The sequence below is a fragment of the Amblyomma mixtum genome, chromosome 3 (assembly GCF_055824585.1).
Source record: "Amblyomma mixtum isolate Tamu chromosome 3, ASM5582458v1, whole genome shotgun sequence".
NCBI lineage: Eukaryota > Metazoa > Arthropoda > Arachnida > Ixodida > Ixodidae > Amblyomma > Amblyomma mixtum.
In genome coordinates this window covers 27,571,014-27,583,944 of record NC_143014.1, presented here as the reverse complement: position 1 = coordinate 27,583,944, position 12,931 = coordinate 27,571,014, and the positions used below count along the sequence as shown (strand labels likewise).

Here is a 12,931-nt window from a genome sequence, read left to right as displayed (position 1 = left end):
AGCACCTTTTGCGTTTCGCCTTCATCAGAGCGTAGCCCCCGCAGCCGGGTTCAAACCGGGGAACTCTGGCTGAGTAGACGAGTGCCTTAACCACTGAGCCACAACAGCATGTGGCTGAACATTACCTTGCCATTTTTTGGGGCACAAATTTCTGCTGCAGTGTCAGCCGCCTGAGAGTAGTAGGTCTCTTTGGCTTCGCTGGGGAGTTTACAGCACAAGCTTGGTGACAGCTTGTAGTATAGAGGGCAATTACAGTGGGCAACTTTTTGCATGAAAAAAAAAAAAAACTATTTTCACTGCAGTGGCCTCAGTGCTGAGTGCTTTGGTCCAGTGGGCATAGTCTTCTCTTTTCTTTTTTTTTTTTTTTCATGTAGGAATTCATCCAGGCATTCAAGGAGAAATACATCTTTCCCACAATTGTGGATACAGAGCAAGATGAAAAGTCGTATCCTTTCAGCTTTCCCAGTGTTTTGTGTGGCTTCTTGCGTTTTGTTACTGCGCTTTTGGCTCAACCTTCTCTATCAGCATGGGTGCACAAGCTAGTTAGTGGTAGACACAGGTATTTTTGTCGTGATCATACCGTGTGATAAGTGCAAGCATTCGTGGGGTGCTTTCGTTAAATGGCACCTTAGTCACATGCACGCTTTCCGTTGTCCTTGAATGTGACCCACATTTCAACTTTTCAAATTGACATTTCTGAGCAAGGTGTCACTTAGTCCAACTTAGAGACTTGTTGGTGCAGTTCACCTCCTGCCCACTAGGTGCCATTAGATGTGTCAACACCTTACTGCTGTAGTATAATGTTTTCGGTACACTGTCGAGGGGGAGGTTGACGTGGTTTTCGACAAAAAAAAAATCTTTTCAGTGATGTTCCATGCTGCAACTGTTTCAAAATCTGCTTCAGACTCTTTTTTTCCTGCAGCAGCTTGAAAACACCACGAATTTGAAAAAGTTGGGGTAGTTTCAGTCCTTATAACTTTCTGAAACTCTTCACTCCCTTTCGACAAATTTTGCCCCTCCAATTCCCTGAAAAGGGGAAAATTCCCCAATGGAACATCACTGATGCTATTTCATGTTTAAACTTTGGGCAAAACTTTTCTGTCTACCGTGCGTGCAAAAGGTGCATGTTGTGAAGACCATAGTTACATGAAGAGTTTTCTGTTTTCATAAACGAGTCAGACCCACCTTAACATAAACTCAGCAAAACATGAGTTTGTTGTCCTCTCCTCAGAAGCTGTGGCACTGTGCCAGCTGTTATATGAGATGCCTTACATGCTAGTTAGAGCAACTCTACAGCAGCAAGTAATATTGGCCCAATTTTGTCCTGAAAACTTAATTTGCACAGTGGTATTTATTCAAGCTTGATTATCGAAAACAGTGCTTCAAAATGCGTGAATGCAGCAGAAAAACAATGTGGACATTCAGTGTGAGCAGTCAGGTACACTGCTGTGCCTCACCAACACCAGCAGCTAAGGGGGGACACTGGTCTTAGACCTATTTTCCTTATTTTTAGCCCAATCCTAATAAAACTGGACTATCTTGCTCAGTTTTTTATACTGATTTCAACAATGCAATTATCTTTCTCATAAATTAGTTGGTTCCCAAGTTAATTAATTTTAATTAGTCATTCATTAGTACCTCGGTGCAAAAAAAACTGCTCAATAAAAAATCATTTTTAATCCACGGCTGCATAGTATGGTGAGTAAAGAGTGCAATAATCAAAGCAGTTTTTCTGTTTTACCCTCATTAGTAATTTTACAGCACTTGGAATATCAGTGTTCAAGGTGTGAATGTAATGCATCGGTAAACTTTGCGAAATTATAAATTTTTGAAGTGTGATTGAACAAATCTGCTTCGATTATTGCACACACTGTGCCTTCAGCTTCCCTTAGCAACTAATACAACATCTCTATCTGTCCTAGATGTTGAGATATCGACATACTAAGATAGCCAGATGTCCAAAATTTTCATGCTATTAAATTGTCAGCACCTGCATAAATTCAGCCCACACGATGATCTGAATTTAATATTATGGTCAAAATGATGACTTCTTAAAGGAAAAAAGTGGTACAGTTGGAAAATGATAGCTATAAATTCCACAAATGTCATTTTTTGAAAATCGTTTTTTGGTCATTTTTTGGTCTCAAAGACCAGTGTCCCCCCCCCCCCCTAAGTGTGGAAAGCAAGCGTCTGTCACAGGCATTGACTTAGAGAGAAAAGAATATGAAACCCAGACCAGTGTGTCACAAGACATTGGTCGTCTTTTTTTGTGTGTGTTCACACTTTGTCAGCAGCAAAGTGAACTAGAATATATGGGAACTGGAATATATATTCTGGTTCACTGTTGCTGTAGTGCATCCTTGCTCCTTCAGCTATGCAGCTCCTGATGGCCTCGTCATCATTGTCTTTTGGGTGGAGATCTGCTGATTTTTTATATCCTTCGCACTCAATTACAAACTGGTGCTAGAAAAAGTAAGAAGTACATGCTATGAGGCACTAGCTTAAAGCTCCCATGTTGGCCAGATCAAGTGCTGTTCAGTGTGTCTTCTTATTGGATGAATGGATTTCGCTCATTTTTATTTATTAATACTTCATAGTACCTTTAAATAGGCTGTGTGCACAGTTTTTGCAGGTGTTATTTGGCCAGTCTCATTTTTGATAGTTTTTTTTTTTTTTTTGTAAAGAAAAGATGCGTGGATTTGCTAACATTACAGCTTAACTTCACTTACTTTCGAATTCTGGATTTCATTTACTTCAGAAAAAAAAAATCTTATAATTTTGAATTTATCCATAGCTAGGGGTAAATCCCAATGGGAGTTATTTTTTGCAGTAATATTTGTGGGATTAACTTTCGTGCTGTTTTTCTTCTGCTTGGCATTTGCTTGGTTACCAACTTTTGAGGGTCCTAGTGGCAGCCTCCGATGGTTTGAGTGGGGAAATCTTGACTGTGATTGGCAAACTGGCGATTTTGTCCAGCAGGATCAATATTGAGTGTTCTGCAAAATGCTCATTTAACAGCACTCAGTCTGCATTTTGTCAAGCAAGGTCAGATATGCTTGCGAGACAGGGGTGCTCTTCAGGCCACATGTATAGTGTACCGCACTATTGTTTTCTGTATTGTTTTAGAAGTTGCGCCTCTCCTGCAGCTTCAGTATAGTAGAAATCACAAAGTACTTTCTGTGCTCCTATCAAGTTATCATTTCTTCAGGAAGTGTGCAGCAAAAGAAGGCTTTGAGCAGCCTTTCAGGATGGCTTCTTTGTAGTCTTCAGCATTCCATTTGCGATAGCGAAAGAAGCGCAAAGTTTCTTAAAGCTTACCGATTCTCTGTAGTTTTAATTTAAATATGCTGCCGTGTGTACTTTTCTGTGCATGCACAGATGATGGCTTTATCACTTTTTAAAAGCACAGAGCTGCCAACAATGAGCGTCTGCCTGTTAGGTGAACACCCAACCTTGAAAAATGTTTTCATTTGTGCCTGCAGACTGCACCTATGCTTACAGTTAGAAAATTATCTATTGGTGCCTTTTGATGGGGTTTATAGGCGATTGGAATAGCATTATAAAAGTTATGTATTGATCAGCAGTTCCCATCAGGCAGGCAGGTTAAACTTAAAAAAAAAAAATGAAATGTTCAGAAACAAACGTACCCAAAGGTATTTGACAACCTCTTTCATGTCCCAAGGTTTAGATTTTTTGTTAATAAATAAAACCAATAAACTGCCCTCATGTTTACCCATGTGGTTTAATAGCGTAATTAATGTTTTGCTTCTCTATAAGCAGCAATGTTTTTTTAGAATCCTTTAGAATAGAATGTAATCCTATATAGAACAGCACTGGTTACCACAGATTACGAGAACAGGTGTGCCAAAGCCACAAATGGCTTGTGTGGTGCCACCCGGCTGCTGTGGTCATCTTCGTGAAACATCAGTTGCGCTTTGACCAAAGCAAAGGAAAAAAAAAAAGACAAATCAAGACCAACATGCCAAAGTGAGGATTACAAGTTATCTAATGCTTGCACTGCAGTTCATTAAAGTTGGAAGAAATGTAGTACTGAGAAGAGCAAGTTGCTGGGCTAGCTGGTTTTCAGACATCATGGGATAAGCAGCGTTTGCAGATGAGGATAGTGAAGGAAAAACGGCACACACAGCTGCACTGAACTAAGAACTTTATTTATGAAGAAGTCGAACTGCGCCTTTTATGTGCCGGCCGCCATGGTGGCTCAGCTGCTGACCTGAAAGATCCCGATTGCGGCGGTTGAATTTCGATGGAGGCGAAATTCTAGAGGCCCGTGTGCTGTGCGATGTCTGTGCACGTTAAAGAACTCCAGGTGGTGGAAATTTCCGCAGCCCTCCACTACGGCGTCCCTCATAGCCTGAGTCACTTTGGGACATTGAACCCCCATAAAACCAGAACCAAGAACCTTTTATGTGCCAGAGAGACTGAGATGCACACACGTGCCTACTACCAGAGGTATCAGTAGGAGGCCTTACAAAAAAGACAGAAAACAGCTGCTTGTGAAATGATAGCATGGAAAGTTTTTCACCCCAAGAAAACAGAAGTAAAAAACACAACAAAATCACGAGAAAGGGAGGCCACAGCTGAGTCAATCTTTTACCTTTTATTTTGTCTCCACTATTGCGCTCAGTATGACTTGCAGTGTGCCACCGCCTCCACAGCGCCCTGGCGGCTGAGCTGACAGCGAAGCAGCCAGGCAAAACGCATAGAGTTGCAAAAGGCAAGGGTTTTGCCATTCCCAAGATGCGAGTCACCCCTGATCCCTCCGTTCTCCTCTTCCTCTCCCACGAAGTAGATCGTTCAGTGAAGCGATAACCGGGCGCCGATGAGCGCTCTTGCAATGCCCTAGCTCATGGCCAACGCGCATCTCTGGAATGGTCAAGCCTTCAACTTTTTTTTTCGCGCACGTCATATGCTTTGCTGTGAGCTCGCCCCCCAGCGCTCTGCGACTGCTCCGGAGCATTGTAAATCATACTGAACGCCGTAGTATATTTTTAAACGTTTTTGCCTGTTTTTAGCCTTGTTTTCATCACAGCCTAACACGTGTTAGTTGTTGGCTTTTATTGCTTTGGCCGTCCCCATGCTTTCTCCCTATTTTGCTCTTTTTTTTTACTTCTGTTCTGTAGGGTGATAAATGTTCCAGGCTATCATGTCAGAAGCAGCTGTTTGCTTTTTTTTTTTAACTTCTGATACTCTGGTTCCCCATATTTTCACTTATAACATAAATAATGGCAGACTGCTTTCAGTGTTGGAATTTAAATATCTTGGTGTATATTTAACAAGTTCAATGTCTTGGCATCGTCACGTGGATTTCGTTACTGCCAAAGCCTGTCGTGTTTTAGGTTTCCTGCGACGTAACGCTAAACTTTTCCCTTTAAAGACTAAAGAACTGCTGTATAATACAAACGTTAGAAGCATACTTGAGTATGCTTGCACAATCTGGGATCCGAAAACCTTTCTTGGCGTTCAAAAGCTAGAAAGAGTTCAGAATTTGGCCGTTCGTTTTGTTTTCAATAACTATGGGCGATATTTTAGTGTATCGAGCGCGAAAAAATCTTTGGGTTGGGACTCACTTCAAAAACGTAGGAAAGTACTGCGTTTAAAATTATTTCATAATATATTTCATTCTAGAACTGGAATAGACAGAACCAAATATATAGCCAACCCTGATTACGTGTCTTTACGTAGAGATCATTCACTTAAAGTTAAAGAATACAGGTGCCGGACTGACCTTTTTAAAATGTCTTTTTTCCCCAAAACGGTTTCGGAATGGAACAAGCTGCCTGAGGAAGTAGTGTCCATATTATCAAATGATTCATTTTCTTCCATGCTGTGACATTTTTTGTGTATAATAATTCCGTGTTCTTTCTATCTCATTGTTATCTTTTTTTTGTAACCACCTGCACGCGGTGGCATTTGTGTACTTTTTCTTCAACCCCCCCCACTGTAATGCCAGACAATGGCGCTGTGGGTATGGTGATAAATAAATAAATAAATAAATAGTAGGTGAGTCTCGCAGTCTCTCTGGCTCATAAAGGCGGGGATGGGCTTCTTCAGAAATGGAGGTGTTAGTTCAGCACAGTTGTGTGTGTCGTTATTCCTTCACTGCCCTCGTCTACAAGCACTGCTCATCCCATGAAGGAACATAGTCCAACCTTAACACTTTGCAATAGTGAGTGCATACCCTTGGAGTAACATAACGGGGAATGTCTCTTAAGGGTGCAGACCTCACATTTTTGTGTCCATATCTGCTGTCCCAAAAATATTTTAACTAAACATTAGGTTGTCAAATGAAGACAGACATGTTGCTTTGAATACACTGATAGGCATTTTTTCCCGAAGCTTGTCAAGAACTTTTTTCGATGTTAAAACGCCATTTGCATCCACCCGAGCGTAGCCATACGGCTACAAAGGAAAGCTATACAGCTTTCTCAGAAACTTCGTAGTTAAAGAAAACTTCGTCCTGGTCCGGGGTTCGAACCCGGGACCACCGCTACACCGGAGCAGTCGCTCTAACCAGGACGGCAAGCTTATGGTAGGACGAGAGCGAATTGATCAATAATAATCTACTCCACCTTGGGGGATTCCCCTAAACATTTGACTAAAACGCCATTAATTCTACTTTTCCATGTGTCGCAGCAGTTGAAGAAGCAACGCATACCATATTTAAGTGCACTGTACCCCTATACCCCAAGGCCTAGGCAACTAATTTTCTGGTGGAAAAGGGCAGAAATGTTTTTAAAGAGCATGTGTGCAACAGTTCTGAGCTCTTAAAACGTGTGCCATATGTGTTTTCCACGACAGATTGTAGTCTGTATAAAGCCAAGATGCTGGCACGCTGGTTATAGGTGCACAGCAACGTGCCAAACAGTTTGAGGCATGCAAAAAGATAGAGCCTTCGTTTGGTACACTGTTCTGTGGTTGCAGGAACAAAGTTGATATCTTGTGCTATTGATTTGAATTTAATTATAAGCAAACCAGTGTGTTTATGCCCTCGGTAGCTACTGCACATTTCACTGAGGTGGCAACACCAATCTGTTATGTTGTGAAGTAACGTTTTGTTCCCACATGCATTTATTCAGCGTTGTAAACGTGTTGCCTGCAATGGTTTACTTTTTCTCTTTTTTTTTTCATGAGTTCATGGCATTCCATCATACCACATGGTTATCTTCTAAATGGTTTCGGATCTGTTTTTTTGAGTGGCATTTTAATTTTCCGATCACTGCACTTATCAGCATGCTGAACTGGATGGAGAATCTGCCACTCCATTCATACGATGTTCGTGATCCAGGACCACCAACATTTGATGATGCAGAATTGTGCGACATAGCTCGCAACGATGATGATGGTCCAGATAATGAGGTGAGCAGCTGTCCGATGTCTGCATGCTTGGAGAAAAGTGGCTTGTTTATTGTTTCAGAACTTCCTGGAATGGGGTGGAAATGGCCCAGCTAAAAGTTGGAGCTCTGGATATATTTTCTTTAAAAACGAATTGGTGCAGTTGCTTAACAATGTTCTGTGAGCTGCAGCCACAGCTGTTAACAAGGGCTCTTTAATGGGCATGATGCGAAGCTGCTGGCCTGCTTCAAAAGGGTGCTCACAGTGAATTGTTTCTTCTTGTCACTAGAAGGAAGACCAAGGGGACAGCCTCAAGAAAGAGAACAGTGACATTACGGAAGAATGCAGTAATGCAGAGGAATCTTTAGGTGTCAAAAAGCAGGCCGTACAATAAAGACAGCCACAACCGTACCAGTTTTATCATGCACATTTATTTTCTTTCATACACTTGGGCCTCTTATTGGCCTTTTAGAACAGAAACTACGTTTTACATGTCGCTGTTACAGTACACTGAGACAGCGCACTTAGGAATGCAGGCCAACTGAGCTTACTATAAGGAGAAAAAAAAGGCAAATATCAAGCACAGGGCTTACTCTTGGGAAAAATAAGACAAATATATTGTACCCAGCAAGTCTAGGCCACTACAACTATACCTCTAAGTGCTGTAGTATGTTTGCTGTACAGGCAAGAAGTGATCAAGAATGCTAGTGCCGACAGAAATGCAACTAGTGCGTCTGCTAATATCCTTCCATCCTTTCACTGAGGGCTTACTCAGGTGCCTAGCATAGCATGTTGTGCAGCAGTAAACTGTGTTCACATAATGTGCTGCAGTCATGCATACTTTCCAGCTTGTGAGGGTCCGCGGCACATCACTTGAGCCTTGGAAAGTGTTCGAAACAAAGTGGCTGCCATTTTTTTGCAACACGTGCTCAAAGTGCATGTTACATTACTCTGCCTGTGCAATTCGTAATTTGTGTCCGTCCGATAATGTACAGTATTCACTTTTCACTATGACAGTACTCCAGAATTTATAATAGACTGCACATTCAGTGTACAAGCATAAGGAGGCCTTCAAGCTTTATGAAGTGCGTTTAAAAGCAGGCGTCAACTGTACTCTGTTAAATAAGCTGCCAGCTGTTACAGCCCACAGAGCCCAACCTTCAGGGGAAAAAAAACAAACAAACACTTCAATACATACTGCTAAAAGTAATGCAATGCATCAAGATGTGTACAAGCATTTCAGGGCTAATCTCTTGTTGCTTGCAGCATTTCTTGTTGGAAAAAGTGCTGTGGTTTGAGAACTACTGTGTGATAAAGTTGTTACCCAATTTCTTGAACACCACAACTATCTTCTGTGAAACACTTCCAGCAGGAGACATGCACAGCTTGACAAGACACTTCAAGCGTTTCCACTTATTGCAGCAGAGACGTCAGGGTGGTGATTGGCAATGAGCTGACTGTGAAAGAGAGAGAGCTCTTCACCAAGTGACTACAAGAAACCAGTGTCTCATCACTGTCACCTGAAGCCTGGCAGAAAAAAAAAATGATATAAAAAGTATGTACTTACGTAAGCCCAAGCCCTGGCAGAATAATACAAGGCTGTATGCAAGCTTCTCAGGCTGAAATAAGAAGGCAGTAGTACTTAAAAGAAAAAAAAGGAATAGGTGCAATCATGACAACAAGCTGAAACAAAGGTGCGACTTCTCATGCAACAGACACGAAAAAAAAACTCTTTACCCCTGAGGCTACAATACACTGCAATGCAGCTTTTTTTTTTTTAAGCATCAAATACTTTTAGCTCCCGTTTGCAGCTTCTCAGCATTCTCGGCAAACTTCGGCCGACATCGCCCCGGAACTGTGGAAAACTGGAGGGAGGACGTGAAGCGCACTTTCAATCCCAGCAGTTATCAGCGTGGCACACGCTAAAGGAATGGGCGCACCAGGGGCGAAAGTGCATGGCGAGGAGTTTCGAAGGGTCTGCTATCAAAGCGAAGATCCGTGAATGGTTAGGTTGCATTTGTGCGCACCCCAGTTTTGGGCTGAACAACAGATGCAGGACATCCATAAAAAAGGGGGGGGGGGGGGGGGGGGTTTGATTCGGGAATGCGTGTGCCTCTGGCTCATTCTGTGCTTCAATGAGGTACAGTGCTATACGGGTGCTGCAAACCATTCCATGCTTACGTTTTCTCTCAGTTACGTGAAAGACTGCAGTTTTTTCTCTAATTCTCTCTTGACTAATTCATACAATGTAGCACGCAAGTTGAGTGCCACGTGGCTCCCTGGTATTAGTAAAGTTGTCCCAAAGTAAATGAACATGCAAAAACAGCTTACTGCATCACTAAGAATGTCTTCTGCATCATCAAGTTTGAGCAGGGCAGCCTTTGCAGGATCAATTTTGCTGTAAGTGGTTTGTGTTGTGTCAGCATGAGCTTGTGTGCTGCTTGTCACCAACAGTATGTCAGTTCTGTGAAGGCAAATGCACCATGTCAATTGTCTGCTTTGGCTTGTATGCAAGTATAAGCAAAAAAATGTTCTCACTTCAGGTTTTTCTTCAAGGAGCTTGAGATGTCACTTCGACTGTTTGCAAGCAATGGAAACAAGTTGATGAGCACATTATGAATTTGCAAAGACTGTTCAATAAATTGCAAAACGTGTGTCATTTGCAAGTACTAAACAAACCAAAACAAAAAATTGAGCCAGCTTGGTTTTCAGCACATGCTTGGTGCAGGCAACAAATGTGCACTTACTTGTGTACTTGATTATGTGCCTAATTATGTACTTAACATCACTAAGGAAGCAGAGCTCACGTGAGGTAAGCTTGAATGTAAAAACTTGAGTTCCTTCGGTTGACCTTCTGCCTCACGCTTTCAGCATAGTTGAGTGCAGAGCTTCCCTGGGTCATTTTTCCAGATGTTTCATCGGTACTCTGTAAAATATATTCGTAACTGAACCTGCATTTTGGTGTGCACAAGCATGTGCTGTTGCTAATTCTTGTCCTCACCACAAGCTGTGAAAGTCCACTCTGTTCCAGGAGCTTAGAAAGAACCTACGAGCAGAGCAAGAGGGCACTGTTAGGCTATGCATCCAATATATCATTGCAATGCCTATGTGGCGACACCTTTACCTTGCCAAACTTGTGGAAAACAAGGAAGTGCTCCATTGGTGGTGGACCAGACTTTTTGCCACCTTGATACCAGTAGACAACCTGAATAAATATTTTCACAAATGTAAACGGACCATACGAAACCCATGTGGGATCAGAAAGTACCTGGTAATTGAAGAGTTCAACCAGGCTTGCTTCTGTGCATGAGCAGTGAATCAGGACTGATCCCAGAACAAGCTCGGGACAGTTTGTCTGCAGTCAAATAAGGCCTACACTAAGTATGTCCCAGAGATGCCGAACGATGTGTGGTCAAGCATGCGGTCTAGGGCAAGACTGTTTTGAGGGGACACCTTGGAAGCTGTTACTAGAAACTAAAGAAACTGGTAGTCTCTATATAATAGCCTGTGGCAGCTTCAGCTATATTACTGTGTTCATGCAGGTATCCATGCACGTACAGCCCATTGGTGCACAGCTGTACACATTTATGCATTGCCTTACCGTAAATCTAGCAAGGATGTTTGCCCCCGCTCCTTCACCAAGAGCAACGCAGTATGGAATCCTATCAAGATATTAAAGGCAAAGTACATTTTCCCTGCTATGCGTCAAGTCATTGCAAACCAAGGAAAGCTGAAAAACAGCACATACTTGAAGTAGTGCAACACATCGGCCATATCCTGGGCAAGATCATCCATGGTTGGAAACTTGTAGCTGTGCAAGCCAAGCCAAACAGTTTTCAGACAGTTTGAGCACCACTTTCACAGAACACAAAATAAAGGGACAGCAGACTCCACTCGGCGGCACGTGCTACCTGCAGCCATACTGTGATCATCCCCAGCTGCTATGATACCACCCCAGCAAACCAAAAACCTCTCAGAGACGTCTAGCTATACGTCTCTGAGAGGTTTTTGGTTTGCTGGGATTTTCTAATTGTATTCCAACTTACACCACCATGTTGCATTAGCTGCAATGGGAGCATGCATGATATACTATTATTGTCAACTACAAGAACACTGTGAAGGCTGGTGGTGGAAGCAGGTATGCTGTTTGTGCTGAACAGTGATATCTGGTTTCAAATCCTTGCAGTTGCTCATGCACATTAATATTGTGCAGTTGTTACATTCAAGTTTTGTAATTGGAGAGAGTTGAAGTCTGCTGTGTTGCATGCATTGGTGCCCTCAGTGTCAGTAAGAGCTACTAACTCTTCTGGTAGGTCTGGGGCATTGTATGCTTGTCCAGGAACTTCAACATGAAGAAACACTGACTTCTCACAAACACGAGTCATGCAAGGGTGAGCTGCAAACTGCACAAAGTCCAGATCTGAAAGAAATCAAAGCCTTAATAAACACTAGCCAAGATGTACACACGTTTGCTTTGAAACTTACAGGTTGAGCCGACATCGTGCACAGTCAAAAAAATTGGTTTTCTGGGGTTTATAGTGGAAAGGTCACCCTGGAATTGAAGGTTAGTTTAGAAGATCCATCTGGTCAACAGCTTTACATGGAGGGTGTTTGAATGTCAAGGACATGCACACATGAACACGTACCTGCACGTGCACGTTTAGGCTTCCACATCTTGGCGTTTTGACGAGAAAAGCCTGTAAAAGCACACATTTATTTAAACGGCCATTATTATTTTTTATTTTCCCTTTTGCAGTTTTACAGGGGTGGCATGAGCGCGCTACCCAACAGTCACGCCAAAATATTTTCTAGTGAAGAGAACGCCCGTAAAGGGGCTTCAGCACTGTACATTCATTTTTACAAGTAACGCAGTGGAAATCGCAACGGAACGTCGCAGTCCATGCCGCGTGCGCGCAATTGCACAAACTTGGAGAATGGCTTACGCGCAGGAAGATTCAAGGTTGCGCATGTTGTTAATTTCAAACTCTAAAAGGTGACTCTAATGCTGAGCCCAGTGAATATCACGGATATGTGTTGTTTTTACTGCTTGCAGGTAAGCGAGCGCTGCAGGGTATCTGATCACGTAACCGAAACTTAAAGTGAGAATGCTGCGCCAAAGAGCTGCCGATGCGTAGTAGCCCATTCCGCTATGTTCGACCATGCAGAACTGAACTTGCCTCTGTGTAGCAATCGTCAGAAATTTGTTCCCGAAGAGGCGGTATTTTGCTGGTGTCACTCATGATCCGCTCCGTTCCTCTCCCTTCACAAGTAAGCACCGATCTGCTACGCGGATGCGCGCAGTTGCTGGGCGCAGTACTGCTACCTTCGCGGCCTACGTTTTGTTTTGTTTCGTAGCCTATAATGAAAATTTACGCCCTGTGCAGAGAGAATTTCATAGTGTGAACTAATTTTATGGAGCGTTCCAGCAGCCGAGGAGTCAAAATGAAACATTTTAACATTGACACAAGCGTTTTCTCAAGTTTCTAAACAGCGAAGGCGGGAGCGTTCAGATAAACACCCTGCATCGCTGCCACCCGCCCCAAACATCGCCTCCATCATCATCAGCGAAATCCATGGA

General features: G+C 42.7%; 2 protein-coding genes across 3 annotated transcripts in view; one reads left to right on the top strand and one right to left on the bottom strand.

Annotated features, from left to right (window-relative positions):
• The window catches only part of Pus1 (Pseudouridine synthase 1), a 32,450-nt gene extending 24,686 nt beyond the window's left edge, over nt 1-7,764 (top strand). For both annotated transcript variants that reach the window (XM_089578472.1, XM_089578473.1), the window contains exons 10-12: nt 375-445; nt 7,251-7,377; nt 7,643-7,764. In XM_089578472.1, the coding sequence (XP_089434598.1) occupies nt 375-445; nt 7,251-7,377; nt 7,643-7,747 (303 nt within the window). In that variant the 3' untranslated portion in view covers nt 7,748-7,764. The remainder of the gene's footprint in view (nt 1-374; nt 446-7,250; nt 7,378-7,642) is intronic.
• Nucleotides 7,765-12,931, bottom strand: LOC149349503 (uncharacterized protein ZK1073.1-like). Its single transcript, XM_089578474.1, has 14 exons — nt 12,531-12,931; nt 12,000-12,050; nt 11,839-11,905; nt 11,656-11,773; nt 11,102-11,164; nt 10,955-11,015; nt 10,622-10,708; nt 10,478-10,558; nt 10,355-10,399; nt 10,161-10,279; nt 9,892-9,930; nt 9,685-9,817; nt 8,921-8,972; nt 7,765-8,810 (listed from the first exon to the last, which is right to left on the bottom strand). Exons 1-14 carry the CDS (start codon nt 12,591-12,593, stop codon nt 8,767-8,769), a joined length of 1,023 nt encoding a protein of 340 aa, XP_089434600.1. The 5' UTR covers nt 12,594-12,931; the 3' UTR covers nt 7,765-8,766.